The 27501-nt window shown below is 42.4% G+C and overlaps 1 protein-coding gene across 2 annotated transcripts in view; it reads right to left on the reverse strand.

Moving 5' to 3' along the window:
- MTRR (5-methyltetrahydrofolate-homocysteine methyltransferase reductase) overlaps positions 1-27430 on the reverse strand; it is a 44973-nt gene extending 17543 nt beyond the window's left edge. For both annotated transcript variants that reach the window (XM_036896671.2, XM_036896670.2), the window contains exons 1-11: positions 27340-27430; positions 26158-26322; positions 24636-24789; positions 22372-22489; positions 19848-20217; positions 14521-14643; positions 6101-6254; positions 5194-5282; positions 3226-3406; positions 1163-1205; positions 393-573 (exon numbers count right to left, since the gene is read on the reverse strand). In XM_036896671.2, the coding sequence (XP_036752566.2) occupies positions 393-573; positions 1163-1205; positions 3226-3406; positions 5194-5282; positions 6101-6254; positions 14521-14643; positions 19848-20217; positions 22372-22489; positions 24636-24789; positions 26158-26286 (1542 nt within the window). In that variant the 5' untranslated portion in view covers positions 26287-26322; positions 27340-27430. The remainder of the gene's footprint in view (positions 1-392; positions 574-1162; positions 1206-3225; positions 3407-5193; positions 5283-6100; positions 6255-14520; positions 14644-19847; positions 20218-22371; positions 22490-24635; positions 24790-26157; positions 26323-27339) is intronic.
- Between the last annotated feature and the right edge of the window lie 71 nt (positions 27431-27501).

Raw genomic sequence — 27501 nt, forward strand, 5'->3', positions numbered from 1 at the left:
ATTCACCTTGGCTGTCAACTTAAAGACTCATCCTCAGCAGGAATGAGGCTGTCCCCCATCACTAGCCTTCAATGTCCACCTGACTCCTTTTCTGTGCCCATCTACCAAGAATATTAACAGAAAAGGTCTTCTTTCCTATGAATATGACAAGAAGAAAAGACTATTATATAAAATTCATGCCTACACATTTAGGAAACACACACATTATTTCATAATGAGTCAAAGTGATGTTTTCTTAACTGTCCCACAGAGATTTTTAAAATTCAAGTGTGGCATAACTGTCCCTTGAATAAATTCATTGCTAACAGACAATGAAGGAGAGACTACACTGTTTTCTTCTAATCAGGAAAAGAACGTAATTTTAATGATGTCAAACTGCACACTCCTAGTACCTCAGGAGCCAGGGCTTTCCTGCCATCTGCATGGGATGCATGCATGTTTGGCTGAAGGACTGATGCAACCAACGTGGCCAGCCAGCCTGTGCACACGCCTCTCCGCAGAACCTCCGCTGTGGACAGGAACTCCACGATGTTAAAGACGAAGTGGAGCTTCCCTGGGTGAAACAGAGCTGAGCTGTGGAGACACACAGGGGAGGTGTGACTCTGTTACGCACTATTAGCACTAGTATATACTGGCCAGATGTGACTGTTCTTTCTGCACTGAGGGATACTTCCACTTGGGCTCTAATCTACATTCTAACTCCTCAGAGACAAGGGCTCTACGGCTCCTTAAAATCCCCCCTAACTCCCCAACCCGGCCCTTATTTTGATATCAATTAGGAAAGTTTCAATTATCTGTTTGCCCTCAAGGCTAGATGAGATTTACGCCAATTTTCCTCTCTTCCCTGGCCTCTTCTGTACCCAGCGAAGGCAGCCTGCACATCAATAAAGGGAGCAGGTGGAGGACCTGAAGACTTGTTGTCCTAAGTAGGGAAACACGCTTCTGGACCACGGAGCCACTGAAGACTCTACCCCCTCTCTGAACTCCTACAGGACAGGAATCCTAAGACAGCTCTTCTTCATTTCTTATCATGCCTGTTCTTGTGCCCACAAACCAGCTACGTTTTTCCTGAATTGATTTGTAGCTACTATAGGTTTGGAAGTCGAAGATTCAAAACATTTGGGAGAAAGATGCTATGTATTATGTTAATAAATATCAGTACCTTGCACATGAGTATGGTCTGGGTTGGAGCTTGGGAAGATGTTCTGAAAAAATTAAAATAAGCAATTATTAATTCATTAATACTGAAAATAAATTACATGTAAGAGGTAGAAGGCTCAAGATCTGAGTTAGATTTTTATTTTCTATTTAGAATACTCAAATTAACATGTTTTTGTTTTAAATCATATTACAGAGCCCATGTAAATTCACTATGTCTAAGTAAAATATTATGGAAATATTTTCTTTCAGTTCCTAAAGTTAAAAACCAGACATGATGCATTTCCTTAATCTGAAATTAGTATTTCTACCTAAAGGCCAGTTTCCTAACCCAAAGGATAACAGAAGGATGGCCTATGAATGAGCCTCAGAATTAAGGAGCCCAGGGAACCTTCCGTGTGTACTATGTCCTATGGAGCAGTGTCCAGATTTTCAGGTGTGAAATGAGATCATGACCCCAAAAAGATTAAAAACCGGTATTTTAAAGATTGTGGGCAATACTTAGGATTGGAATATTTTTCCTTCTTATATTTATATAATAGTAACAAAAAAATGGGAGTGTAGTGGTGGACATTTTTAAATCAAGCTAACCAGAAACCCAGTGATTTCAAGATACATAAATGCTCCTTTAAGAGCAGGTTAAAGAATATTTGAATACCTAGTTGTCTGCTAACAAACTGTAATATTTTTTTGTGTTTAATATGCTCTATTTTTAGCACTTATTAAGCAAAAATTTGGAAAGACTTTGCTAATATTTAATAAATGTCAGAGTAAGGTTTAATAGAGAGCTCAACTTAATACTAAGTTTTAGATATAGTTTTCCTAACTTGGAAATATAAATTTTTAAAGTCTCATTACCTTTATTAGTTTTTTACATAAATGCAATAAATAATATATAAAAGTTTGAAAAGATAACAAAAATCCACAAGAAGAACTGAAACACAGCCTCATACGCCTGGGGGCTTTACGGGGGCTCTGCCAGCCACCCCAGCCCCAGCACTCCCTCTGAAGGCTCACTGAGAAGGGGAGAGTCGGCTTGAACTCAGAAAGCAGGAAGAGCCGCCTCTCTTGCTAACATTTAATCTCTTTGGGGAGGAAGAATTACCACTTTGGGGAGGAAGAAGTGGAAAGAACACTATGAGGTAAAAAGGAAAAAAAAGCAGGGCTCGACCCTGAACTGCACTGGCCGGCTAAACAATAAAAAGCACAACACATTTTCCCATCATGAAAGAGAAATGAAATGTGAAAGAACTTACTATTTATCAGTACAGGAACACAGAGATGACAAAATTACAAGCACAGGAAAGTAATAAAGGCTTAAGAACCCTATGAATTCTTACAGCCATTACTCTTAGCAAATGTCTCCAATCCCTCACTGGGGCTGCCCGCGAAGGCCTCCGGACACCAGTTCCTCAGGGAGGATCTTAGACTCTCTGTTGGAGTAGGATAACCCAGAGAGACAATCCAGACAAAAGCAGATGATCTTACATTTGAACTCTTTCTAAGGGGTCTCTCCCAAGCCTGATGCTTAGGGCACCCTCCAAGTGTACTATATGACAGGAGGGGTCCCCTCTGCTCTTGAAGAACCCCAAACCTGGACATGCGCAGACCCAGGCAAGCATTCCATATTCTGTACACGTCATTGACCTGCCAATGAAATCTGATGTTAATTATCTTTGAAAAAGAAAATCTTTATCTCGGAGAGCTCACTATTAGGTAAAATTTGGCTAAGTAAGCTTTCTGAAAAACAGTTAAATTAATAGAAAAGATGATGAATGCTGAGCAGAAAAGAATTAACACTGGCTGTATCAAGAGAACAAGTGAGAGTAACAAAAGTAGATTGGAAAAAATAAGGAAATAAAGCTTTAAGAGGGAGCCTTTCAGTACAGATGTCAAAGACCTTGAGGCAAACTATTAGGCATTTCCCCACTGTTCACAGTTCAGACATGTTCCACATGCCTGCAAGGAATTCAAAGGTTGCCTTGGGAGCGGAAATTGCTCTTCACCACGGGAGGCTGTGAGGCAGCAGTGCCCTGGGGCTCGGGAGCCTGGACAGCGACCACTCACCAAGCAGCAGGCTGAGTGGGGGCTGGCAGGACGGAAAGGTGCAAAGGAGGTCTGACACGCTGGCACAGGCATCACGTACAAAGCGGTTGTAGTCGGCGGCCCCCTGCCTGCTGCACAGCTCCTGCAGCCTGCGCTTCTCTGCACCATCGCCTGTGTAGTCCACCAGGGCTCGCACAAATGCCTGCAGTCGAAGCAGAGGCAGCCATCAAATGAGTCTTTAGGCAAGGTGTGTGTATCAAATGCTAATGAGAACTGCTACTTTTTATTCCATGCCTCAAAGCACCCTCATGTCCTGGAGACCCTTAATGGGTGGACAAGATCACTGCCCTTGGGCATGGGGAGGAGGAGGTCACAGGTTCCCACCAGCTTAGTTAAGAATTTCTGCCCAAGCTATCTTGAGATATCAAATTACATGTGGTCTTCAAAGTGCCAGACACAGGTCCAAACACAGAACAAGCACCCCAGAAACGCTGGGGAATGACTAAATGCCCCCTGTCTCTTCATGAACCTCTGGGAAGATAGGAAGTTTACCAATAACACTGCACAAGTCCCTAAGTCAATAAAATTTCCTAAATTACAGGATAGTGTCAAGTGTAAATCCTTTAAAATATTTTCACTTTAAAATTACAGAAACATTATGTACTAAAATAGGAAATACTGTACAATGTAGAAAACAAACTGACATTACTAAAATTTAAGTTGTAAATATTTTTAATAACTATTCTCAAAATTTAAATAAGTGTGCAAAGATGAAAATTGTACAAGAATGTTCACCTAGTTTTTTTTTTTTAACAGTGAAGAACTGAAAACCACCAATGGTCACGATTAAATGAACAGATATGGCATACCATTGCATCTGTTAAAAACATCTCCAATACCTTTATCTTTCCATGCTGGGATAAATTCTTTATTTCTTTTCAAGTAAAAAAGGCATATTACAAAACAGCACATATACCACATGATCTCCTTTTTTTCTTAGCAAAACAAAATTCAAGTGTTAACCCTTGAGGGTTTGATTATAAAGGACTTCTGCTCCCTGATTATTTTTTTGTGTCTGGAATTTTTTAAATGAGTGCTACTTTTGTAGTAAGGAAAAAAATATTTTTACATATATTTTATAAAAATTTTAAAACAAGGTCAAGTTGAACTGAACTGTGAACTCACTGAGTTTCATCAAGAAATTCTCACCACAATGAACTGAAAATTCACTCATTTCGATACAGAGTTGAGACTCTCTAAAGTAGTTTGTTTCCCAAAGACTGCAAATGCAATAAATATTTTAATAAAAATAAAATTAAAATGTGCTGGGGAAGGAAGCATTACTTGTGCTCACTGGCAAAACAAGTTTCAAGTTTGCAAAGCACAGCTTGGAAAGTTTTTCCATTAATATCTATTTGAGGGACACGGTTAGAAGAAAGCAGTCACAAGTATTTTTCTAAAAGTATAGTTCCTGGTCTAATACTGACATCTAGGGATTGTTCCACCTCCAAATTTATGTAAACATTGACCAAAACCTTTAATTTTTCCTGAACAATTCTGATGTTAACAAAAAATAACCATATATTTTTACACAGAAAGATGGGAAGGAGATGGCAAGTACTGTCCTAAGTCTCTAGGCACAAATCACAGAGAGTGTCCTGGGTGTAGCTGGGTAATGTAAGGTCACGTAGGATCACTTTAATCACTGATTCAGGGGCTACATCAAGTTAACATCTAGTGAAACAAAATTAAGCAAAGGCCCTACTTTGAAAATCTTATTTCAAGAGGAAACATGAGATTTCAATATAGGCACAACATAAACACATTCATTTATGACAATTATAAAGATACCACATAACCTTGCGAACTATCTTGAGGAGATGCTGTGAAGACCATATTTTCTAAGCTTTTAAAGGGCAAATACCAGACTTAATAAATCCTACACAGGGCTAAAAATATTTTTAAAGAGTTAAAAGAAAAAACAAATACCTTTTTAGGAACTGCTCGTATTTCAAGGCACCAGGTAAGGATGAATTGGAGAGAGCATCTTTCAGGTATATGCTGGGGCAAAGCTGCTCCTTTTCAGGTAGAAAGGAAAAAAGGTCAGGACACATGAAACAAACAATAAAATGTTGTCTGCATTCCTAAAAACACATCTAATTGTAATACTTTACAGTGCCAACAAGGTACAATATGATTTGTGACATTTGTGTAGTCAGTCAAAAAGTGTCCCCAAAATGAATACAGCAGGAAAACATACCTTAAAAAAAAATAAAAGAATTACAAATTCAATAGAATTTTACTAGCCATACCTCCATACCTACCAAATCTAGGTATATAGCAAACAAAAAAAAGGGAAATCATTCAAGACCAAATTACAAAGAGCCAGAAGATAGCAGTGGTTTGCTAACATTGCATTATATATAAAACAAGCAGTAACAAAGAAACACAACAGAAAAACTGCTGTAAGAAATAAACAATAGAAAACAACTTTTAACAAATATTCATATAATAAAAAAGTTTTTATTGCATGACGACTTTAATGCACTAACTTAGAAACAAAATAAGGCTAACTGCAAAGAGCAGACTAGCAAGTCAGCCCAACTCCCCATCCTGCTCCTCCAAGACCACTCACATTCACTTCACTGCCTGTGTGCCCAGTGAGCACAAAGCCACTCACACCTGGGTCCCGTGGCTGGTGAGTCTGCAGGGGAGCAAAGAACCCACAGGAGCAGCAAGTGCCTGTGTCCCCGTGACACCAGCCAACCTGGGGCACCTGAGCAGTCACCATACAGGTTGTTGACTGGGACCCGGGAATGGGGGTGACATATTTTCACTTGTCACTTGCAATGTGTTGGCTTAATGACACCCTAAGAAGCATGAGACCAAGGCTGACCTTTCTTCTTTGTGTCTGCCCTGACTTCCAGGACGACACAATGCTTGCCTCTGTCCACGAGGTGCAGTCTTTGGAGCAGGTTCTGTACCTCAGACTCACTGTTGGGACAGATCACGTTGAAGGCATCTCCAGGCTGATAGGAAAAATCTGTTTTCTAGAGAAAAACCAACATGAAAGAAAAAACCCCATGTGAATTAAAGATTTCTACCATGGGGGTAAAAAAATCTAGTTTTTATTATATAATCATTTTATATGAATTAGCAACAAAATTATTCTAATTGCAAAAAACAAGCCCAACTAACTGAACAAACATACTTTTATTAGGAGTTATTTTAAAAAAGAACTTCCATAGTTATCTATTCTTTGCTATTTATCAGTGACTACTTACAAGATGGAAATCAAGATAGCCCTTGAGGAAAGTGCCTCAGTAAATAGTGTTTTAATAACCTACATAAAAATCCCTCTTATGAAAATGCACGTGCATGCACACATACTCTGAGCAAAAGAAACTACTGAAGGCTCTCTGTAGTGGTTCCCAATTCCTGTTCTTTAGTCTTTTTCTTTCAGGGAGGAGCAGTGGCAGGAGTAGACACTATTTTTTTCCGTAATGAGCATAAAACATTACTCCATTTGGCTTGGCATTATCTGTGAACAAACGTGCTGCAGGAGGAGCCGCTTTCCATGGCACATGTACTTACAGAGCAATGCGAAACACAGACCAGGGTTCCAGAAAGAGGCCTCTTACCACACACATGCTCACATCCCTAGCCTGGGAGGGTGACAGACTAGACCCACCAATTGGCCCACCCTCACCTCTTCATGACAAAAGTCTAGAACAGCAAAATAAAAAGAAAATGTTTACTGTAGAAAGAATATTTCATGACACAGATTATTAAAAGGTTCAAAAGAAAAATGGAAGTATCCAATAATATGTAAGCCAAACCATTTGGATTTGATCCCTGTCACTTCTGTTAGAATTTCAGTTATATCCAACAGAGCCTTCAGGCACCCTTTTCTCAAAGTGCAACCCACTTGTCTCAGGACCTTCATCAAACAAATGGTTCAGCTACATGGCTTTGAAGAGGTACTCAAGCACCAAAGATTCAGGATGATAGATCACAGTTTCTTACCCTGAGGTCAATGGATCTGGGCAGGGGTAAGGGAGGCATTCACGAATGTACCTACTCCCCCTGAAACTGTTGCAAAGGGTTTACATGGGATCATTTTTCTGGCAGGGGATCCATGATTCTTTCCAGAGTTGAAAGGAATGAGAGCCAAATGAGAAATGAGCCAAATATGACTGTCTATCCTGAGCTCAATTTGCAATTAGTTGGCTGACCTCAGGTAACACCTTCCTCTATAAGGACTATATAACACTTCCATACAAGGACTCCTTATACAGAAAATGATGTTCTGATTGCATTATTTTTTTGTGGCTTAACAAGTAAGGCAGCAACACCATTCTCTTAAGCTGAATCACCTCCAGAGCCACTCTTCTTCTAGTCCCTCCCTGAAGTGAAAATAGGTGTGAGGTGCAGAGAAAAAAATGATAGGTCAAGAATAAAGGATGAGAAGACTTGTATGGGGGAAGACGGTGGAGCAGGAAAGCAAGGCACAAACCGCCTCCCACATACACACCAAGGAAGCAACTACAGAAATACAACTAACCCTGGGGGTGACCTGAAGACTGCAGGACAGACCACCTACACCTAGGAAGGAAGAGAAGACCACCCAGAGAAGGGAAAAGGGGCAGAGTCGTGACTGGGCGAGACCCAAGCCCTTCCCCCATCCCAGCCCACAGGCCAGAGGAAGAGGAATGAAATGGGCAGGAAGAGGTGCTCAGGAACTCTGTACACCTGGCCCCGGAGATCTGCTCTGGGTACAGGAGTCCACACCGCACTGGGTCCTGCTGATTAGCAGGGGCTGGACACCTGAGAGAGTCAGAGCACTCTCGGAGGCTGAGATCCCAGGTGCTGGTGGAGGACAGGCGTGCTCTGCCGGTCCCTCTGAGACCCAAAGCAGAGGTGGTAGTCTGAAAGACTTGCCAGCAGTAGGAGGACTACCAGAGGGGTGAGGGTTGGATGGAGCTCTCTCCAAAAGAGAAAGGGCAAGTGGACAATACCTCCCAAGCCCTCCCTCAGCCTAACAGTTCAGACACTCTTGGGAGCCTGACACTCCATCTGGCCCTATCTGACAGCACAGACCCAAGGCATTCCCTGTGCACCTGCCCTTGGCCCAGAAGCATTAGACTGCTGTTTGGAAGGCACAGGGAGGCTTTCCCAGCTTTCTTGCAATGTCTCAGCCAACTAAAGAGGCACCTGCAAGAACCAGCTCCAAGAGCTCGTTCCTTCCTGCAGGCAGCCCAGCCCAGTGCCAGATGACCTTGTGCCTGCCTGAGAGCCCTGTGAATGCCCTGCCCACCCCATTAACCCAGCAGCCTCACCATTGCTGCAGGGCAAACAGAGGGCAGCCCCCCCCCCCCGCACACAATGACCCCAGAAGAAGCTGCTCCACAGCTCAGAGGGCTGGCTGAGGCAAACTGCTATTCACAGTGAACAGGAGAGAGCACTGCCAGAAGACAGGTGGCACTGCCCATAGCCCACCAACAGCACTGGGGCTCCACCTCAAAGGAGAGCCAGGCACTGGTGAGTAAAGTATCTTGAGCTTCTGGGTACCACAGAACACCTTCTTCATAAAGCCACTATTCTCTAGATCAGGAGGCATAGCAGATTTATCAAATATAAAGAAAGAAACACAGGAACTCTAACAAAATGAGGAGGTAGAGAAGTACGTTCCAAGCAAAACTACAGGTAAGACACAAGAAAGAGGGCTAAATTTGATAAAGATTTCAAAGTAGCAGTTATAAATATGCTCATGGATCTGAGGATAAGTATTAAAGATCTCAGAAAGAACTTCAACAAAGAGCTACAAGAGCTGAAAAAGAGGTACTCAGAGCTGGAGAATACAGTAACTAAAGTGGAATATACAATGGAGTAAATGAATAACAGATTGCTGCAAGTAGAGGAGACAATCAATGAGATGAAAATTGGAGAACAGGAACACAATGAAGCCAAGGAAAAGAGAGAAAAAAATCTCTAGGAATTAAAGAATGATGAGAGCTGTGTGACCAATCCAAACGAAACAATGTTTACACAACAGGGGTACCAGGAGAAGAGAGAGACAAAGAGATAAAAGTCTATTTGAGGAAATAATTGTTGAAAACTTCTTTAATCTTGGGAGGGTAACAGACATCCAGGTCATGGAAGCACAGAGAGCCCCTGACAAAAGGAACCCCAGGAAGATAACACTAAGACATATAATAATTAAAATAACAAAGATTAAAGATAAGTAGAGAGTATTGAAAGCAGCGAAAGAAAGAAAAAAGACTCTTTATAAAGGAAACCTGATCAGGCTATCAGCAGACTTCTCAGCAGAAACTTTAAAGGCCAGAAGGTAGAGGGATGAAATATTTAGTATATTGAAAAAGAAGGACCTTCAATCAAGAATCCTCTACCCAGCAAGATTACCATTCAAATTTGAAGGGGTGCTTAAACATTTCCCAGATAAACAAAGGCTAAAGGAATTTATAACCACTAAATTGGCATTACAGGATATGTTGAAGGGACTGCTACAAATGAAAATGTTCCTAAGGCTAAAAAGTTTTCACCAGTGAAAATAAACCCAAAATAAATGTATAGACCAATTAATTACCAAGCAAGTACAAAACTAAAATAAAAGTAGTAAAACCAACTATGCACAGAATCAGTCAAGGCACACACAAAAAGTGCAGATTATGATACCTAATACATAAAAAAGTAGTACTTTTAGACTGCATTTGAAATAGAGCAATCATCAATTTAATATAGACTGTAACATAGTCAGGAAGCTATCCCTGAACCTTACAGTAACCACAAACTTAAAGCCTACAATAGATACACAAAAAATTAAGAAAGAGAAATCCAATTACTAAAGAAAATCATCAAATAACAAGTGTACAACATAGAAAGAACTACAAAAACAACCAGAAAACAATTAATAGAATGACAATAAGAACATACCCACCAATAATCACCAAATGGACTGAATGCACCAATTAAAAGACACAGGGTGGCAGAATAGACAAAGAAACAAGACCCATCTATATGCTGCCTCAGAGACTCATTTCAGTCCCAAAGACACACACAGACTAAAAGTGAAGGGATGGAAAAAGATATTTCATGCAAGTAACAGGGGGAAAAAAGCAGGAGTAACAGTACTTATACCAGACAAAACAGATTTCAAAACAAAGCAGGTAACAAGAGACAAAGAAGGACATTGCATAATGATAGAGAGGTCAGTCCAATAAGAGGATATAACCATTATAAATATCTATGCACCCAACATGGGAGCACCTAATTACATGAAACAAATACCAACAGAATTGAATGGGGTAGTAGATTACAACGTATTCATTGTAGGAGACTTTAACACACCAGTCACATCAATAGATCAACCAGACAGAAAAAAGGAAAAAGGCACTGAACAATACATTAGGTCAGATGGACTTAACATATCTACAGAACATTCCACCCAAAAGCAGCAGGATACACATTTCTCTCAAGTGTACATGGAATGTTCTCCAGAATAGATCACATACTAGGCCACAAAAAGAGCAATAAATTTAAAAGGAATGAAATTGTATCAAGCAGCTTCTCAGACCACAATGGTATTACATATGGTATAACAAATAAATTACACAAAGGAAACAGAAAAGCCCACAAACACATGCAGGCTAAACAACAGGTTTTCTAAATAATCAATGGATCAATGACCAAATTAAAACAGAAATCATGCAATACATGGAGACAAATGAAAACAAAAGTACAACAGTCCAAAATTTGTGGGTTGCCACAAAAGCAGTTCTAAGAGGAAAGTACATAGCAATACAGGCCTACCTAAAGAAACATGAACAATCCCAAATAAACAGTCAAAATTCATAAATAAACTAGAAAAAGAACAAATGAAACCCAAAGTCAGAAGAAAGAGGGACATAATAAAGATCAGAGCAGAAATAAATAAAACAGAAAAGAATAAAACAATAGAAAAAAAAAATCAACAAAACCAAGAGCTGGTTCTTTGAGAAAATAAAGTAGACAAACCCCTAGCCAGACTTATCAAGAAAGTAAGAGTGTACACACATAAACAAAACCAGAATGAAAGGAAAAGTCACAATGGCTACCATAGAAATACAAAGAATTATTAGAGAATACTATGAAAATTCTATGACAATAAACTGGACAACCTAGAAGAAATGAACAAATTCCCAGAAAAATATAATCTTCCAATTTGACCCAGGAGGAAACAGAAAATCTAAATAGATGATGACCAGTAATGAAATTGAACTGGTAATTAAAAAACTATCAATGAACAGAAGTCCAGGACCAGATGGCTTCACAGCTAATTTAGCAAACAATTAAAGAGGAGCTAATACCCATCCTTCTTAAAGTATTCCAAAAAGTAGAAGATGAGGGAACACTTACCAACTCATTCTGTAAGTCCAGTATCACTCTAATACCAAAGCCAGACAAAGTCAATACAAAAAAAAGAAAATTACAGACCAATATCCCTGATAAACATAGATGCAAAAATCCTCAACAAAATATTAGCAAACCAAAATCAAAAATACATCAAAAGGATCACCCATCATGACTAAGTGGATTTATTCCAGGGGTGCAAGGATGGTAGAATATTCATAAGCCAATTAGTAGTATACACTACATTAAGAAAAAGAAGAATAAAACCACATGAACATCTCAATAGATGCTGAAAAACACTTGACTTAATTCAATATCCATTCAACATAATAAAGGCCATATATGACAAACCCACAGCTAACATCATATTCAATGGCAAAAATCTGAAAGCTTTTCCCCTAAGATCAGGAACAATAGAAGGATGTCCATTCTCACCACTTTTATTTAACATAGTACTAGAAGTCCTAGCCACAACTATCAGATAACAAAAGAGATATGAGGCACCCATATTGGTAAGGAAGTAGTTAAAACTGTCACTATTTGCAGATACCATGGTATTATACATAGAAAACCCTAAAGACTCCACCAAAAAAACTATCAGAACTAATAACTGGATTCAGCAAAGCTGAAGGATACAAAATTAATACACAGAAATCTATCACATTCCTATATACTAACAACAAACTAGCAAAAAGAGCAGTCAGGAAAACAATTCCATTTACAGTTGCATCAAAAAAAAAAAAACACCTAGGAATAAACCTAATCAAGGTAGTGAAAGACCTGTGCTATGAAAACTGTAAGACACTCATGAGAGAAATTACAGATACAAGTAAATAGAAATCTATCCCATGATCATAGATGGGAAGAATTAATAAGGTCAAAATGGCCATCCTGCCCAAAGCAATTTACAGATTCAATGCAATCTCTACCATACCACCAACAGCACTTTTCAATGAACTACAGCAAATAATCCTAAAATTCACTTGGAACCACAAAAGACCCTGAATAGCTAAACCAATCCTGAGAAAGAAGAACAAGCTAGGGGGGATTATGCTCCCTGACTTCAAGCTCTACTACAAAGCTACAGTAACCAAAACAATATGGTACCAGCACAAGAACAGAACCATAGATAATGGAACAGAACAGAGTCCAGATATAAACCCATGCATATATGGTCAATTAATTTATGATAAAGGAGCCATGAATATACAATCGGAAAAAGACAGCCTCTTCAATACCCGGTGTTGGGAAAACTGGACAGCTACATGCAAGAGAATGAAACTGGATTACTGTCTAATTCTATACACAAAACTAGACTCAAAATGGATACAAGACCTGAAAGTTAGACATGAAACCATAAAACTCTTAGAAGAAAACATAGGCAAAAATCGCTTTAATATAAGCATGAGCAATTTTTTCCTGTCAGGCCATGTGAGGACACATCTCCTCAGGCAAGGGAAACAAAGACAAAAATTAACAAGTGGTACTACATCAAACTAAAATGCTTCTGTGCAGCAAAGGACACCATCAGCAGGACAAAATGGCAACCTATGGTATGGGAAAATATTCGTAAATGATTTATCTGATAAGAGTTAACATCCTATATATATAAAGAACCTATACATCACAACACCAAAAAAACAAATAACCTAATTAAAAAACAGGCAGAGGATGTGGAGAGACATTTCTCCAAAGACATACAGATGGCCAACAGGTACATTAAAAGATGCTCCACATCATTAGGGAAATAGAAATCAAAACCACAATGAAATATTTCACCTCACACCAGTTAGAATGGCCACTATCCAAAATACAAGAAATAAGTACTGGGAAGGATGTGGAGAAATGGGAACCCTCCTACACTGTTGGCAGGAATGTAAACTGGTGCAGCCACTGTGGAAAGCAGTACGAAGGTTCTCAAATAACTAAAACTAGAAATACCATACAACCCAGAAAATACACTTCTAGAAATTTACCAAAAACAAAATCCCTGATTCAAAAAGATATATGCCCCTCTATATTTATCACTGTATTATGTACAATAGCCAAGATATGGAAGCAACCTAAGTGTCTGTCAGTAGATGAATGGATAAAGAAGAGCTGGTACATAAACACAATGGAATATTATTCGGCCATAAAAAGAAAGAAATCCTGCCATTTGCAACAACATGGATGGATTTAGAGAATATTAAGTTCAGTGAAATAAGCCAGGTGGAAAAAGACAAACACTGTATGATTTCACTTATTTGTGACATCTAAAGACAAAACAAAATGAACAAAACAGCAGTAGACTCATAGGCACTGAGAAGTGACTGGGGGAGAAATTGGAGTGGATGGGTAGAAAGGGTGAGGGCCATAAAGAGGCACAAAAACTCTTTATCATAATATAAGTTGGCCTTGGAGATGGAAGTGCAGCATGGAGAACATAACGAATGATTCTGTAACATCTTCCTATATTGACAGATAGTAACAGCACCAGTTGGGGTAAGGACTTAATAATATGGGCAACTGTTGACCCACTGTGTTGTATACTTGAAACCAATACAAGACTGTATGTCAAAGATACCTCAATTAAAAAAAAAAAACTTGCAAGGAAGCTATTGCCCATACTGTAGTGACCTTAATGACAAAACACTAATGACTAAATATAACTTTTCCCTTGGAAAGTTTTTAATGCTCCTAGTTTAGGAAAGAAAATCAAATATAAATTATCATTTATTTTCCTTTTTTTTTGAATTTGTAGAAATAAAGTAGAAGAAATAAAAACATTTTTGAAATGCTAAAAAAAAATAGAATAAAGGCCCAAGGGCCTGAGACCCCCACCCCCTCTGAGGCAATTGGCAAGAACACCACAAAGTCTCTGCACTTCTTAACGTAACTGTGCTGAGGGATAAATTTGTGACTTACTGAAATGTCCAATTCTACCAGAAGAGTGGTTTTTACGGCATCATTTGTAGTCAGCTGAACTGCCTTTGAAATTGGAACTTGAAAAACTGGATCCGCTGAAGTCACAGATGCTTGGTTTTCCTCCTTGAGAAACAAATGTGATACAATATTACCCTGCGCCATCTTCCGTTTTACTTCCCACTGCCTCTCTTAGTGACTAGCCAGGGTGTATAACCTTCTAACCTGTCTTGGCTATTTCTAAGGGAGAAGACATGACCTTCAATATTTCAGAAGAGAAGCTCATACTTATTTTAAGCTCCTTGTCTTAGGCAGTAGAACTCTGAGATGTATTTTGAAACTCAAATGCTAGAACTTATTAAGAAGGCTAAACATTTAATAGCCTTCCTAATAAACTATGCAAACAGAAGTAATATGCACACCTATTTCTGGAAGGAGATTCTGAAGGAAATGGCAGAGTTTTATGGCTAAAGGTTTGTGTGTAGATGATCCCTAGAACTGTGTGTGGTGGGTGCTGTTCAACAGAGCTCTCTCAATGCTGGGATGTTCCATACCTGCCCTGGCCAGTACAGGAGCCACTTGCTACATGTGACTAGTGAGCACCTGAGATAGCTAGTGTAAGGAACTGAATTCTTAATTTTACTACATTTAAATAGCTACATGTGGCTCCTAGCTCCTATTAGCATAGGTCTTGAAAATCTGCAAAGAAACCCAATTCTTGGTACTACTCCCCCCTCCTTTTTCTAACATAATGATCCTAAGTCCTATTAAAAATAGAAACTACATTTAGAAAAATGCTAGTCAATTCATCTTAGATAAGTGGCTATATAGGAAAGCGGGGAAGACGGACAGGGCTGAAGTAGTCACATGTGGGGTCCTGGTAGCGCCCCAACTGTCCCCAGCAAGGCTGTGGGAGTGCTGTAGCAGGTGGCCCCCAACCAGCTCTCAGTCACCTTCGAGAATCAGCTCAGCATTCACAGGTCACACCTCTTGACGGAGGCGGCCCACATCCAATGACTAATCAATGACAATAAAGGCCCAACCCCTTCCCCCCAACTCAGGACAACTTTGAAGGGCCACCTACCCTGGCTCCAGAGAGCCCCGTGACACTGCGGGGGAGGGAGGGGCTTCCCTGAGACGGCGTCATGGCTGAGCTCCCCGTATCCAACCCTGCTTCTGTCCCCTCCATTCCCAAGTGAGGGTCCCAAGAGGATAACAGACAAAACAATCTTGTAATGTGACTGCCAGGAACCTAGCCGGTGCCAGTCGGTGCCAGAGCAGCTCAGAAAGATGCCACCATGGGACTCTGGAGCCGGACTGTCTGCATGGCTGGCATGGACACCAGCAGGCTGGTGCCGGAGGAAGAGATGCGCAGGCAGCACCGAGCAGCTGAGTGGGATGGCAGGCGGTGGGCAGCTGCCAGAGGGCCGCGGGAAACCACTGACAGGCCTGTGGGGCTGGGGGCCTCGTGCTAAGGTTCCTGACACTTTTGAAAGAGATGCAAAGAAACGAGAAAAATTAGTCAGCAATTAAAAAGTGTGAAAACCAGAGGACATCTCAGTAGTGTACAAAGCAGTGCTCAGCTCCTGCAGCCCAAGGGCAGGAAAGCTAGGAAGTGATCCCTGACAGGCAGAGAGTGGACCTGACAGCTGGAGGGACCCCTGGGCAGACACCTTGAATCCCTAGATTCACCTGAACCCTCTGAGCCTGCAGAGGAGGTCACCCCTCCCTGTGAGGAGCAAGTGGCCCCTTCACGCGTTCACCTGCCCTGCACCCCTCTCCTCCCCAGGCTGCCAGGCCAGGAACTAAGGGGGAGTCCCTGCACACCAGGCCACCAATGTACTGGGCCAGCAAAGGCAGGTAGGGACCACGCTCTGAACAAGGTGCATGAGAGAGCAACATGCACTGGGCAGGGGTCCTCCCAGCCAGATGCCAAGGCACGGGGCCAAGAAGCAGGACATAAATTGGATAAAGGGGTTTTTCTAACTGGGAGCACTCTCCTAGGCTGTAGGTGCTAACAACCTGGCAAAGCCCCTAAAGAGACACGAACATGCTGGTCGCTTGGCTGCTAGAGCAAGGAAAAGCAGAGCCTGTGGTCAGTGAGGCAGAATTCCTCCCATTCCTATGGCCAACATATGGAAACAGGATTAAAAGCTCAGAGAAGTGGACACAGTAGCAGATAAAGCTAGAACAGCCCAAACCAGCAGCTGACAGTGTTCCCTTGAACACCCAGAGAATCCACCGCCGAGGCCAACAGGAGAGCTGGCCAAGAAGCTGGATGCTGGCCTGCCTGCTGGCCAAAGCTAACAGACTGGACCCACAGCAGTGGGAAAGCCTGGACCCCCAAGAGCAGACGGAGGTGAGAGAACTTAGCCCACAAAGCAGGGGGGTGCAGTTATCATAGAAGAAAAGCTGGAGGGGCTGCAGGGGGCCTGACACTCAGAATTAGTGGAAATGGTTGAGAACACTGCACCCTGAGGGTCAAAATAAACAGTCAGCCAACAAGGGCACTGGGCCAATGCTTATGATGAGAAGAAACTGTAAGCAGGATGCTGTGGGGAGCTGCCCCAATAAAAATTCAAGATCCTTTGATCGGTTTTGTAGTCAGAGCTAGTTTCAGACCTAGGGTCAACTGTAGGAGAGGGAAGTCCCCCAGCAGAGGGACTGCAGGGCCACTGGAACTGTAGTCAGTGCTTTCCACAGTCCTCATCCCAAGGGGACACTCAAGTACCGCAGGGACTGCTGGAAGAGGGGCCAAGTTGACACCGTTAACCAGGACCCCAGGGTCACCTTGGCCCATGTACTGGAGTGAGGCCTATGGGGCCAGGCACTAAATGGAGTCCTGACCCAAGTCTAGTTCAGTGGGTCCACTGGGTCCCAGGACCCTCACATAGTCACTTAGTAGTGACCCTACAGTGGGTTCTTGGCCTGTGGAGTAAGGGCTAGCAGGCCAAGGAAGCCTTTGAATCTGTCACTGTCCTCTCCCCTCACCGAGACAGAAAATGAGAAACAACACAGCATCCTGGGAGGAAGGGCAGATATCCGTACCACCCTTAAAGACCCACAGGATACAGGGATGGTCTCCACCGTATCTCCCTCTAATTCACTATACGGCCTCTGCAGAAACCAGTGGGTCCTGGGGGATGGCACTGAACCACGAGAAACACAGGCAGCAGCTCCAACTGTCGCCTCCAAGCTGCTGGCTTCCTTTGATGGAGCAGATTATTGTGGCCTCAGATTACAGCATGTGGACAGTGATTTAGCCAATGTGTTCTTCCCCATCTCTATCCCTAAAGAGGACCACTATCATTTCCCCTTGGAACAATGATGTACATTTACATTTCTGCCCTGAGACTGTAATAATGTTGCTGTCTGCTGCTATAAGACAGTCTGAACAAATGTGGAACGCCTGGACATGAGCCCTGAATCAATGGGACTATACTAATCTGGCAGAATGAACAAGTGGCTGGCATACTGGAGTCTCTGGTGAAGCCCCTGCTATGCAGACTGAAGGGCCTGTGCTGGAAGAACTGTGTTCAGGAACCCAATCACCTAGGGCCTATCAGAACACCCCCTGCCCAGTAAAGGACACACTATCACATCCTGTGTCTCACCCAGCGAGAAGCACAGCAACTGGTGGCCTCTTTCAGAGCTGGGGCTGCACACTGCACACGTGGTACTGCTCCAACACAAATACCAGGTGGCACAAAAGGCAGCCAGCTGAGTGGGGCCCAGAGCAGGAAAGGGCCCTGCAGCAGGTCCATACGGTAGGGCAGGTAAATGCTCCTTGCTGCCACATGCTCCAGGACACCCACAGCACCAGTGTCAGCCACGGGGAAAGGATGCCGTGGGCAGTGAGCTGGCTGCTGGGGCTGCACTGCAGCTCAGTTTCCCGCTCTGCCATCCTGCTTCCACCCACCTCACCCTGCCCCCAGTTTCCCAAGGTGATGAGCCCAAGGGACATCGACAAATGCTTTCCTCCAATCCCTTACCCTCTTGGTGTATCCTTCAGGCACATTTACAAGTCTCCCTTCAACAGTTAAGAGTTTAGAAGTCTTTTCATGACATTACCAACTAACAACTCAAACCTGTTCAGTGCCAGCTCCATGAAAGAGATTGGCGCAGGGACCCCCAGCTACAGCGGGTGCTGTAGAAGTCAGTGAGACTGTGCTCTCGCTCTGCAGGCACCCACCCCGCAGTGCGCAGGCAGGCACGCTTGCATGTCCATGCCCCCTACCCACCAGTCCAGGTACCTGTTCACCAGAGCCACGTCTGTCTGTTCCCAAGCCGGAAAACCTGATAAAATGTACCACTGCAGTTACCTCGCTTAGCATGCCAATTCACAAAACAATGCAGTACAAGTGCAAAAAACAATAACCCACAGCTGTTCATGTAAACACACACTTGTTTATATGAATGCTGTAGAAAGCTACTATAAAAACATGGTGCTAAAAACTTTCAGATCTGCTGTTGGCAAACAGGTGCAATATACTAGATAGCAGTACTTGTTTCTCAAATGTCTATGTCTCTTAAAAGACATCAAGAAACTAGGAATCGTGATCACAGTGTTAAGGGTGTGATTTACATAAGAAAGCCCCCCCACCACTCTAAAGAAAGAGAGCTTGACTGTATTAAAAAATTGGCTGCACTGGAAATTTATTGTAAGCATGGTAGAAGAGACTGCAGGGTACCACATACTGGCAGTAGTGAGGGATTACTTATTCAACTTAATGCTAAAAAATTCACAAACCACTTCAAAGCCACTTCTTTATTAATAGGAAAGAAAGCTCCAGGTAAAAGAAATGACTTAATGTTGACAAAAGGCAGTTGTGTAAGAGATCATCAAGAAAAAGACTACTCCCCAAAGTGGAGCGTCCCAGGAACCAAAAATTGACCCTGCACAAGAGATTTTACTGTAAATAAATCCTCTGAGTTTAGCTGCTAAGATAATTTCCTCACTGTGACAACAAATGCCATTGCCTGAGTCACATCTAAAATGAGGAACCAAGAAGTTAATTCTCCGAACACTGGAGAAACTGAGCTCTTCACCATCCACTTTTGCAAAGACGGAGGTAATGTGATAACAAAGCACTCTGTCACGCACAGGTGGACAGACTTTCTGTCTACCCCTGCCATGCAGAAGCAGCTGCAGACAACACTGGACAGGATGGGACGGGCATGGCTGTGTTCCCATAAAAGTTTATAAGAGGTGGTGGACCGCATTTGGCATCGGCCATAGCTGGTTGATCTCTGTTGTCTTAAATCAAAGCTAACACCCATGGTAAGTTAACATGATGTAGCATAAAGCATACAGTAAAAGCTTGGCTTACCTGGCTGCGAGTCTCCTGCAGATGCACCTGTAAATATTCTGGTGGTGGAGCGGGGATATTCAGAGAGGCTTGTGAAAGCGGGGCTATGGAACGGGCAAGTGACGGCTCTGCACTCGGAGCACTTGACTGAACTCTGTTCACTGCATTTTGTTCCCAAACCTCAGAATCCTTTCGTCCTGAATCATCTAATCTCAGAAGTTCAACTTGTGATTCAATGTGTAATAGTCCTGGTTGCACAGGCTCTCTTGTCAAGGAGGCGTGAGATGCTGTTTTGAGAGCTCCATTCATCTCCTTTCCTCTACTGGACATGAAATGCTTCGTGAGGGCAGCCCAGAGTCCATCAATCCATGGCTCAACCACTTGCTCTAAACTGGATTGTTGCAGGAAAAAAGAAAGAATGCCTAAGTTCCCCATTTAAATATATAATAATGAGATAACAGCAGTCTGTCCATTTGGCAGAATGCTATGCAACTGTTGAAATGTTGAAAACACTAAATATGATGACTACTCAGAATACAAAAAATATTTATGAGTAAGTTAAAACAACATTGTTATGTGCTCACTAGCACTGGAGCTGTAGAAAAATACATGCACATGGAAAGTCAGAGAACAGAAATGAGGACGTTTTAGTAATAGGAATGTGATTGCTCTTCACTTCCTAAAGCAGAGTTAATAATCTTCAGAAATTGTAATTTTAAATAGGCATAATAAATTCTGATGAGGCAGAGAGAATTTACCCAAATCCAAGAGCACTCTAATATCTCAAATGATAATCCCATCAACAGAATTCCCTCTCCCTTTTTTTTGTCTAATTTGCTAATCTTTTTTCCCCAAAAATTATCACCAGAAATCATTCTGGATTAATGCTAAATATTTTGGCAGAGTAAATAAATAGTTCAAGCCTTCTATCAATTCTGAACAATTTTGGGGGTAAAATTTCCAGAGGCTGGCCACAGGGAAAAAAGGAATTTTCCTTTTGGAAAGCTAAATTAATCCTAAGCATACTTTAAAACGTGGTAGTGTACTTACTGTAGCCACACAGGGAACCCCTTGCAACAAAGCCCCTCACACTTCTCACTTACAAAGAGAAGCCCGAGTCCCTTGGTGATGACCCAGAGCATGGGGATTAGACCGAGTAGTTACAGACTGAAGAAAATAGGAGTTTTCACACCAAGGTGAAACAAACTTAACAGACACTGGACTCGGGGTTCCTCCTCAAGGCCCGAAACAAACTCTTGACTCATGTATCCTTTGTTTTATAGAAACCTAGACCTCCACCAAGTAGGCTACCTCCTGACCATAAGCACACAGACCCCAAACTGGGTGGAGCCAGAAGACTTATGAATAAGGTACCTGAAACAGTCCTGTCACCGCACCACCCACAGGCAGGAGGACAGGCGTGAGCCGGCCGCACACCCCGCGCCCCTTCCCATAACTCTGCCTTTAAACTCTGCTTGTGAGCCCACAGCAAGTTCGGGATCTTGAGTGTTAGTCACCCATTCTCCATGCTTGGTGCCTGCCATAATCGCCACTTTCTTTTACTACATCCTGAGGTCAGCATTTGGCTTAGCTGCCTGTCAGGTGAGCAGGCCCAGGTTTGTTTGTTTCAGTAACTTTACTATTAAGAAAGTAGGATAACTCAACAACAATCCCTACATTCTCTGAACTGAGAAGTCAGGACCTTGGAAATAACATCTTTGCCACATTTAATCACAACTCAAAAGAGGTATCACTTAAATTCTCATTCATAAAGTTAAATTCAGAGGCAGGACATTTTAGACCTTGCCCTAGTACAAGGTTATAATATGCAGAAAGACATTTGCTGAATCTGTCATTACTCATAAACAAAGATCTAGTGAGAATTTAATACATTAAGCATCAAAAAAAAAATCAAGTGTGTGTATTTTATCTGGCTAAACAGTTAAAGGCTAAATGACAGAGTAAGTTGTAGAACATCTGTAAGATTTAGAATAAACAAATAAACAGAATTTGATGCACTGCATTAAGAGGTAATGCATGGGTGAAATAATGAATTGTAAAACAAGAATAAATGAATGGAAACAGAAACTGTATTTTCTGGTTGGCATGGTGGGAAACAGTCATTAAGAGAGCTAAGGAGTGCAGTCAGCCAACACAGCTCCCCATCTGCATTCTCTACAGTGATCACGCTTCCCAGTGAGAGGACCCGCATCCACTCGCTGCACAGCAGAGAGAAGCGCACGTGCAGTCAGAGTTCCTAGGAAACCACTGATAATTACAAATACCTATGGACTATAAGAATGATAACTGTAGGGGGCATCTTTTCTAATTTCTTCCACTAGCAGATGAGATGGATGAGGCATTAAAAAAAGGTAAATCAGTAAAATAAGTAAATCAGGCTCCGGCTGATCCTGGGTTCTTGAGCTAAAAATGATAGCAAACTAGAATATGACTTTCAAGGTTAAGAGTTTCAGTGCTAAGTCAGAAGTCTCTGTTCACAAGTAAGAGTTTACCAGAAATGGGAAGAGAAGTATGCTGCCCTTACCCCATGCAGTCATCTGCATGTCCAGTGTCGTAGAAACGCTGAGCACCAAGCTCCTGAAGTCGCTTATCAATTATTCTTCCCCCATTACAGAAGTATGTGTATTCTGAATCACCCAGACCTGAAGAGCCCAAACAAGTTATTAGCACAGAATAAGGTTGAAATTTAAAGATATACAGATCAATAAAATATTTAAGCCAATACCATTCCATGCTCTTAGTGATGAAGTAAGAAATAAGGTACAGCTTCACACATTTTGTTTTCTCTTGATTGACAATATGTAAATGTCTTCTACTTTACAATGTAAAAGTACCTCCCACATTGAAACAAATACTTCGACCTGTTAACAGAAATATACTGCATTTTTGTTCCCATGAATCTGCATAAAAATAGGGAAATCTTAAAACATGAATTAGGTTTAAAAAAAAATTATCTTTATTTGCAGACTTTTCTGATCTAGTGCATGGGTCTGCAAGCTATAACCTGGGGGCCAAATACCACTGCCTTTCTTTGTAAATAAAGTTGTCAGCAAAGTCCATGTGCTTGAACATTGTTTATGGCAGCTTTCAAATTATAACAGCAGAGTTAAGTAGTTGCTATAGAGACCCCATGGAAGGCAAAACCTAAAATCTTTACCATCTGGTCGTTTACAGAACTTACAGACCCATAACCTAGAGCAGAGAGAGAAATATCTGCAACTTAAACAATCATTTGCTGTTTCATGTTGGGTAAATTAAAAACTGTTTCTGTTTCCTGGTAAGAAAGTGGACTAATATTTTCAAACTTGGTCAAGAATTTAAAATTAAAGGCTTTAATTTCTCAGCTGTCCATCATCTCCATGTAGCTTCCCATCAGTAGCAGGGTGAGCAATCTGTGGGTCACCTGGGAGCTTTCAAAAAATGTGGGATACGACCTAAGTCAACTAGAACAGTTGGGACAGGCTTCAATCTTTGCTTTATAAAAAACTTTTTCAGGAAATTTTAAAGCAATACATACATGTTCACTCTTAAAAATAAAGAAACTAGAAAAAAATTAAAAACTTACTCTGAAATACTTTCTAGAATGTTGTATTACAACAAATCTTGGCCAGAGTCATAATCTCAAATTTCTACTTATTATAGCACAATCCATCCTTGCTATATACCCTCCTCCCAAAATAACTCTCACAGATGAACATTACAGACCACAAGCCAGGAATATGGACCCTGAATTATCTCTCTGGTGTCATATTGTGGATAAAGTGAAGGTTCCTGTGGCCAGGATTCTCATCTGGCCCTGGTTGGCTATCTAACTACACATGTGCGGGTACTATGTTGTTACTACTCTATATAAAGAGCTCTGCCTAGTGCTCTGGGCAACACGGTGGCAAGGCTGCAGGTGAGCAGAGACGAGACTGGAGTGACGAGGACAGACACTGAAACTGTCTCTGCTGCAGGGGTAGAGAGGCCCAGAGGCAGAGACCAGCTTGCTGCATGCAGACTGGCTCTGAGTGGACGGGATTCTAGTGATTGACCTGCCACCATGGAAATAAAGTTGGGTATAACCCTTTCACCTCAAGAACATTCTACCATCATTTCTTTGGTCACACCGAATCCATAGTGAACTTGCCCAGGGCTGAAACCCATTGGCAAGACACCTATCTTGCTGAGCTGGTCATTCAGATCCTGTATCTTAATATTTTTAAACTGTATTTCAGAGCCTTCTGCCTTTGTTTCTTAACTTGGAATACATACTAGAATCACCTGGGAGCTTTCAAAAAATGATTCTAGGGCCATATCTGAGAACAATTAAGTCAGAATCACTGGAGGTGGGCCCAGTAACAGAATTTAAGAGAACTCCCCCAGGTGACCCTGCAGTGCGGCCACCACTGAAAACCAGTCCTAGAGGAACAGTTCTTAGGGAAGCTAGACAATCCACCAGGGAGCCTCAAACAGCACATAGGGTAGCTCGTTCAGGGACTGGTGCAGCAGGGGTTTATTTATTCAAGGGTTGGGTGGGGCCCAACCATTAATGTCCCAAAAATGTTTCATGATTGAATCTGACCTGTGGTTAACTATTCAAGGAGTTCTACAGAGCTGCTGTTGGGGATGAGCACTGGGAAGTTACAGAACACCACCATCATTTACATTTATGTTATATATATTTATATAAAAAACCAAAAAGGATAAAACCCATACAACTATGTATCATAGTTTTGAAGGACACAGATACCAGAATTAAAGCTGGTAACAACTGAGCACAGTTAGAGCAGAAAATACAGTCCATACCCAGGAGTCCATACCACAAGTGAGCAAAGACGTCAACCGGCAGCGTCTTGTCCTGTATGCCCTTAACGAACTCGCGGGCTGTGTCGGGCGGGTCTCCGGTGCCCGTGGTGGAGACCACCATAACAAGAGGCGCTGTTTCCGTTTTTAAGTCATACTACAAAACAAGGATGTTGTGTCAGGGATCTGCTGCCATACAGTTTTGACTTAATGCGTCACAATCAGTTTAGTTTCCTCCGTCTTGAACCAGTCAAGTTTGCTGCTTGTGGCATAAGGGCAGAGTGGTACACAGGGCATTTTAAACTTGGAAAAGTGTTGCCCACAGAGAGTCCAGGGGGAAGAGGGGAAGAACTCCTTCAGATCTCCAGAAAGCCAAGACTATCTTCAGAGGCAAACTAATCAGTTTCCGAGTCTTACAAATCAAGTTCCTTCATTCTACTTCTCACCTAAATTTACGTATATCAAGAACAGCACTTCAATGTTTCTATTTATAATGACCCTGAGAGCTTCACCGCTCACAAATATCATCTAACCTGGCTCCAAGGAATACACTTCAGTCTTTATGGTGATACAATAGAAAGGATGTAAGCCAACATTTTACCAGGCGATTCAACGCTTACAGGACACTTCAAAGCTGTATGTTAAACTCTATAGACCTGTTAAAAGTCACATCACCTGCAAAAGGACTACCATGATCAAGAAAGTGAAGTTCTCTGTTCGAACTTGGATCCTAGAGCTGCCAAGAGCCTAGTCTTTTGGAATGAGAGATGTGGGGGAGGCTACAGGAGGTTGTGAACTTGGGTGAGAGTGTACCGGCAAGGTAGTTTTTAAAGTATGTAATGGAATTTGACTGATCAGTGGCTGGCACATCGTCTTGTACTTGTATAGAAGTCCCTGCAAGTTGCTATGGCCTGAACTGTATAAAACAGTAGAACCTGGAGGTCTCAACCAGACTGAGAGAAGAGAGATCTGCTACGATCTCCTTTATCCTAAGGTAAGAACTTCTGCAGAGACTGATGTAAAAACTAGTTCCTGACCTAAACAAGGTGAGTCTTCTCTAGACCCTTATGTTTCTACTTTAAACTCGATTTCACAAAAGAATTACATGGCCCTTCACATGGAGGAACTCTGACATGAATGGCAAGGTCTTCATTTTGGGGAAATACAAATGGAGCACTGGGACTCATGAGGTTGGAAAGCTCACACATGCATGTGAACACACACATCTCACTTGTTCACACAGCCACCCCATGAGATAAACAAGGCACAGACAGTCCATTTATGGATGACAAGTACTTATTTGTTTCAGTTTTTGAGACCCTTTACTCTAACTCAAATGTACACTTATGTTTAAAAAAAGCTGGCAGGAACCTAACAACACAGTTGATAACATTTCTGAGGGTGTAAGAAAAAAAAAAAAAGGATTATGGTGGCATTTAGCATCCTAATTTGTTGTTTAACATCACCTCCCAAAATATTTTAAAGCACAGAACACGGTAAAAACCACATGAGTAGCAGCTCTTACCTTATCTGACTCACTAATACAATGAAGATCTGCAGCAAATCCATGTTCAACTGCTTTTTCATATATTACTTCGGCGATGGCCTTTGCCTGTCCTCGTTGTGTAGCATAGAGTAACAAAAACCTCCTCATTACCTCAAGGCACACACTGGAGCTGCAACAGTCACACTGAAAAATGGGAAAGGGCAAAGGGATTTCCTTTTAAGTACTAACATCCTGTAGGTATTAGTTCTCCATCGTAATCTTTTTAAGAAGATTCCGACAGTAGCCACAGATAATATGAAACTGACTTCTCTGAATTTGCTACCATTAGTTCTCTAAAAAAAACGAAGAATTCATCAACCCAGAGAGAACACAGTAATGAAGCTCTAATTCCGTGGCTCAGAAATCAGATTCTGGGGGTCGGTCATGCACAACTGTAGAACTTAAGGCAAGTTTCTCAACTGATCTGTGCCTCAGCTGCCCCACCCTTAAAATGGGGATAATGATAATGCCCACCTGACAAAGATGTGACAGAGGCAAAGCACCTGCATAATAGCTGAGACACAGCAGCGCTCAACAAATCTTATATGTTAGTTTTCTTGAGAAAAGTGAAAGTAAAATTACCATTAAAATTGTAGGATTCTTAGTTTCTACTTTATCCTAATGCTAAATAAACCAGAGAGTGCACAATAATTTAACTGGGTGAATAGAAGGATAAATGAGTAACAGAAAGACACTACACATTTACCGCTCCACGAGAACTGTCAAAGGGTAGCGACGGAAGCCTCACCAATTATTATCGGAGCTAAAATACACTTACTGCAGGCCCTTCAAGAACGAATCCCGCGGTCCGCCGCCACCCTGCAGTCAGGCTGCCCCCGCGCCCGCACGGCAGAGTCGGGGGAGCCGAGGCGCAAGGCCAGGACCGTGCCCTAATGTTCCCGAGTCCCCGCGCGCTCCCCGACCCCACGCCTCGCGGGGCCCTGCACCACGTGTACAAAAGGGTGCGGAACGGAGACGCCCACGGAGAAGGCCCGCAGGACTCGCTTCGCGCGTGCTACGCCACGGCGAGGGCGGACGCGCTCTGGGAGGCGCCAGGGCGCCCCAGGCCCAGCCCCGCGCAGCCCGCCGACCCGGGCCGCCTCCCCTCGGGCCGGAGACCGGCGGGCAGCCCACCCGGGAACCGTAGCCTACGACACTCACCTGCGGGGGCCCGTCCAGGACACCCGGGACAAGGTAGGAATTTTGTCCCAGCTCCCACGCTTGCGCAGACAGTCGGGGCGCTCGTGCAGGACTCCCGAGACCAATAGGAAGCTCGGGAGGGGAGCTGGGCCAATCACAGTGCGCCGGACGTGGGGCCGCCCC

This window comes from Manis pentadactyla, chromosome 2 (genome assembly GCF_030020395.1).
Source record: "Manis pentadactyla isolate mManPen7 chromosome 2, mManPen7.hap1, whole genome shotgun sequence".
Taxonomy (NCBI): Eukaryota; Metazoa; Chordata; class Mammalia; order Pholidota; family Manidae; genus Manis; species Manis pentadactyla.